This window comes from Rhinopithecus bieti, unplaced genomic scaffold, assembly GCF_001698545.2.
Source record: "Rhinopithecus bieti isolate Rb0 unplaced genomic scaffold, ASM169854v2 scaffold_6078, whole genome shotgun sequence".
Classification (NCBI taxonomy): Eukaryota; Metazoa; Chordata; class Mammalia; order Primates; family Cercopithecidae; genus Rhinopithecus; species Rhinopithecus bieti.
The window spans coordinates 10,352-13,973 of NW_016804912.1; the positions used below are offsets into that span (position 1 = coordinate 10,352).

The following is a 3,622-nucleotide window of genomic DNA, read 5'->3' on the forward strand; positions in this document are numbered from 1 at the left end:
ATGAGGAAAAAGAGGCCCAGGAAAGCAGTGTCACCTCCTGGGTCACACAACCCAGGCAGGAGGGCAGCCTGGGCCACCCCACTATACAGTCCGGGCCCCTAGCACAGGGTCCTTCCCGGGCTCCACCTGCCCTGGAAGGTTCTCTGGCCCAGGAGCTGCTCAGCCTTGGGAAGAGCTAGGCCAGTAGGACAGGCTGACCATTAGGGTCCCCGCTCAGACGCCCACAGAGGGCTGAGGGCCGGCTGGAACAGGCACTCAACCCCAACACTGCACGTGGGGCCTCAGAGTGCAGCCTGCAGTGTGCACAGTGGGGCACCAGGACGTGTGCAGGGGAGGGGCTCCCCTGTCCCAGCAAGGCTGACGTCAGCTGTTGCTGTCTCTGCCTGGCCCTCCTCACCTTTCAGGATCAACCTGGAGATCATCCGCTCAGAGGCCAGCTCCAACCTGAAGAAGCTTCTGGAGACTGAGCGGAAGGTGTCCGCCTCGGTGGCCGAGGTCCAGGAGCAGTACACTGAGCGCCTCCAGGCAAGTGGGCACCTGGGCCTGGGGCTGGCAGGAGAGGCTGCCCTGATCAAGCGAGCCGGGCGAGTGGCTGTGCTGTCTCCTGGCTCCAGGGTGGATCCTGGGGACCGAGGTTCCCCAGATGTGCACGGTCAGGGTACAAGGCCCCTGCTCCTTCTCAGAGACCACTGTCCTCAGGGCCTGTCCCTGTGGCCACCACCCTCCTGCAACCCAGGGCCTAACCCTAGGTGGTGCCCACGCGGGGCTCTCACAGGACCATCACGTGCCCTTACCCCCAGGCCAGCATCTCGGCCTTCCGGGCACTGGACGAGCTGTTTGAGGCCATTGAGCAGAAGCAGCGGGAGCTGGCCGACTACCTGTGTGAGGACGCCCGGCAGCTGTCCCTGGAGGACACGTTCGGCACCATGAAGGCCTTCCGGGACCTCTTCCTCCGCGCCCTGAAGGTGGGGGCAGCCTGGCAGGGCACAGCCTGTCTGGCTAGAGTGGGGTCCTGAGGCCCCTGACGTTCCTCCAGCAGGAAGGGCAGAGGCACCCTTCGTTGGGTGGACACAGCCATGTGGGCCTTGCGCTGCTGAGGCTCAGGGAGGGTGACGCCCAGGCCCACGGAGCCCCTGAGGGGTGCCACGCTGGGGTGACGGGGCCACATCTGCCAGTGCAGGAGAACAAGGACCGGAAGGAGCAGGCGGCGAAGGCAGAGAGGAGGAAGCAGCAGCTGGCGGAGGAGGAGGCACGGCGGCCTCGGGGAGAGGATGGGAAGCCTGGTGAGGCTGGGCCGGCCGGCTGGGCAGGGACGGGGCAGCTCCGGGATCCTTGCCTGTGCTCCAGCCTCCCCATGACCCCAGCCCTCTAGGTGGGCTCCAGGGTCCCCGTGCGGCTCTCTGAGTGTCCCACGCTCCTCAGTCAGGAAGGGGCCCGGGAAGCAGGAGGAGGTGTGTGTCATCGATGCCCTGCTGGCCGACATCAGGAAGGGCTTCCAGCTGCGGAAGACGGCCCGGGGCCGTGGGGACACCGACGGGGCAGCAAGGTGGCCTCCATGGATCCCCAAGAGCCACAGAGCCTGGTAAGACCCTCTCCCACTGCCTCCTCATGGTCCCCTTGCCACTGTCCCTACCCTTTGCCTCTAGGAAGCTCTCCTGACTTCACTGGAAAGCTCTCTCCTCTCCCTGGACTGCCCTGGAGGCCCCTAAGACTAGGGACAGCCGAGGGGCAGGTGGTGGCTGCTCAGCTCTCATCCCTCATCCCTCCCTCCACTCACTCCAACTCCTCCACTGTAACAACGGACCCTGCCCCTAGTGCTGAAGTAGCGGCCCAGCCTGCTGGACTCCTAAGAGATGAGGCCAGGCCCACTGACAGATGCCCCTGGGCTGAGGGTGCTAGAGGTGGCAGGAAAGGCAGGCGGCAAGGCCCTGGTGGGAGGACCCCATTCCTGGGGTGGCTGCCTCAGGGTGCTGGGGATGGTGTGGCCCAGTGTCCCCGCCCTGCCACAGTGTAGACAGACCAAGGACGCTGAGGCCAGGTCCTGCTCTGAGACATCAGAGGAGGCTTCCTGGGGAGGAGGCTTTGCAGGGCGTTCAGGTAGACAGCGGGATGGAGGAGGCTGCTCTTGGGCTGGCTCCGGGGCAGGGTGCCTGCCCTTCACTGGCGTGTCCCTCCATCCAGTGGCCACTAGTAACTCTGCAGGAGACCCCGTGGGCGGCACACACTGTCCCACCTCTAAGCCCGACTTTGATGCTACAATGGCCAGCGAGCCCCGGGGCTGGGACCTTGTAGACGCCGTGACCCCTGCCCTCAGCCCACCCTGGAGCAGTCGGAGGAGGGTGGTCCCCGCCCCTGGAGAGGCGTTCTTCCTGGTATGAGGATGCCAGCGACGTCCTAACCACCGAGGATGCCCAGTGCCCCAACCCTTGGAGGGGCCTGGCCAGTGACTCTGGGAGATGCTCAGGCCCTGAAGCCCCTCAAGTTCTCCGGCAACAAGCCCCTGCAGCTGGAAGTTCAAGCCAAGATGCCAAGGATCCCACGTCCTTGCTGGGCGTCCTCCAGGCCGAGGCCGACAGCACAAGCGAGGGGCCAGAGGACGCAGTCCACAGCCGTGGTGCCAGACCCCTGCGGCAGGTCCGGGTGAGGATGGGGACGAGGACGAGGAGGATACAGCCCCAGAGTCCGCGCTAGACACATCCCTGGACAAGTCTTTCTCCGAGGATGCGGTGACCGACTCCTCGGGGTCAGGCACACTCCCCAGGGCCCGGGGCCGGGCCTCAAAGGGAACTGGCAAGCGACGGAAGAAGCGTCCCTCCAGGAGCCAGGAAGGTAACTCAGGGAGGGGCCCTGGGTACCTTCCCATGCCAGGGCGCTGGCACCCAGCCGGTCCCTCCCCTTCCCCACTGGGCACTGCAAGTTCCAGCAGCACCCAGGACAGGTGACTTGGGCGCGGCGCGGGAGAGGAGGCAGCAGCGCATCCACCTGGGGTGGCTTTCTGGGCTGCCGTGGCCCATGCAACTGTTTCTCCAACCCGCTAATTCCCACCTTCACGCCACCTCCGTTAGGGAGTAAGGGGCGGACACTGGGCACCAGGTCCCAGGCTAGTGGTTGCCATGCAGCTCAGTGGCCAGAGAACCGGGCAGCCCTCGGAGGGTGTTGGCATGGCTGTCCCGGGCCCCCCAGCCCCACCCGCTCTGAGTCAGGGTTGCTCCTGTGTGATAAGCCGTTGAGTGCATTTCTTTTATTTGAAAGCAGAGGTTCCCCTGATTCTGATGATAATAAAACAAAGAAACTGTGTGTGATCCAGTAAGGTATGTACGCAGCCGGTGCTCCGTGGGGCTAACAGCAGCTGCAGGGCAGTGGGGCCAGAGCTTGCTGCCCAAACCCCTCCGGGACACTAACCTGCCTTCTCTCCAGCCCGCGTGGTGCATCCGTGTGGCCTCGCCTCTCCTGCGGCCCTGGTGGTGGGCTCCCCCCTTTGTCCCCTCCCTCTCCGCAGGTTACCTGCTCACCTGGTGCCTTCCGCAGGCAAGACAAAACCTCAGCGCTGGCTCCGGGCATGCAGGCCTCGGGGGGGCAGGTGGCAGGACTAGCCGGGCTCCCTTAGTAAGCAGGATCCGGG

The 3,622-nt window shown here is 65.2% G+C and overlaps 1 protein-coding gene across 1 annotated transcript in view; it reads left to right on the forward strand.

Moving 5' to 3' along the window:
• Positions 1–2,981, forward strand: part of LOC108528766 (inverted formin-2-like) — a gene marked incomplete at its 5' end in the record, with an annotated part of 13,328 nt that extends 10,347 nt beyond the window's left edge. The window contains 11 exon segments of the mRNA XM_017870747.1: positions 405–525; positions 801–965; positions 1,181–1,283; positions 1,423–1,546; positions 2,010–2,038; positions 2,182–2,304; positions 2,307–2,351; positions 2,354–2,426; positions 2,428–2,495; positions 2,498–2,620; positions 2,623–2,981. Coding sequence (XP_017726236.1) covers positions 405–525; positions 801–965; positions 1,181–1,283; positions 1,423–1,546; positions 2,010–2,038; positions 2,182–2,304; positions 2,307–2,351; positions 2,354–2,426; positions 2,428–2,495; positions 2,498–2,620; positions 2,623–2,942 — 1,294 coding nt within the window.
• Positions 2,982–3,622: the final 641 nt, after the last annotated feature.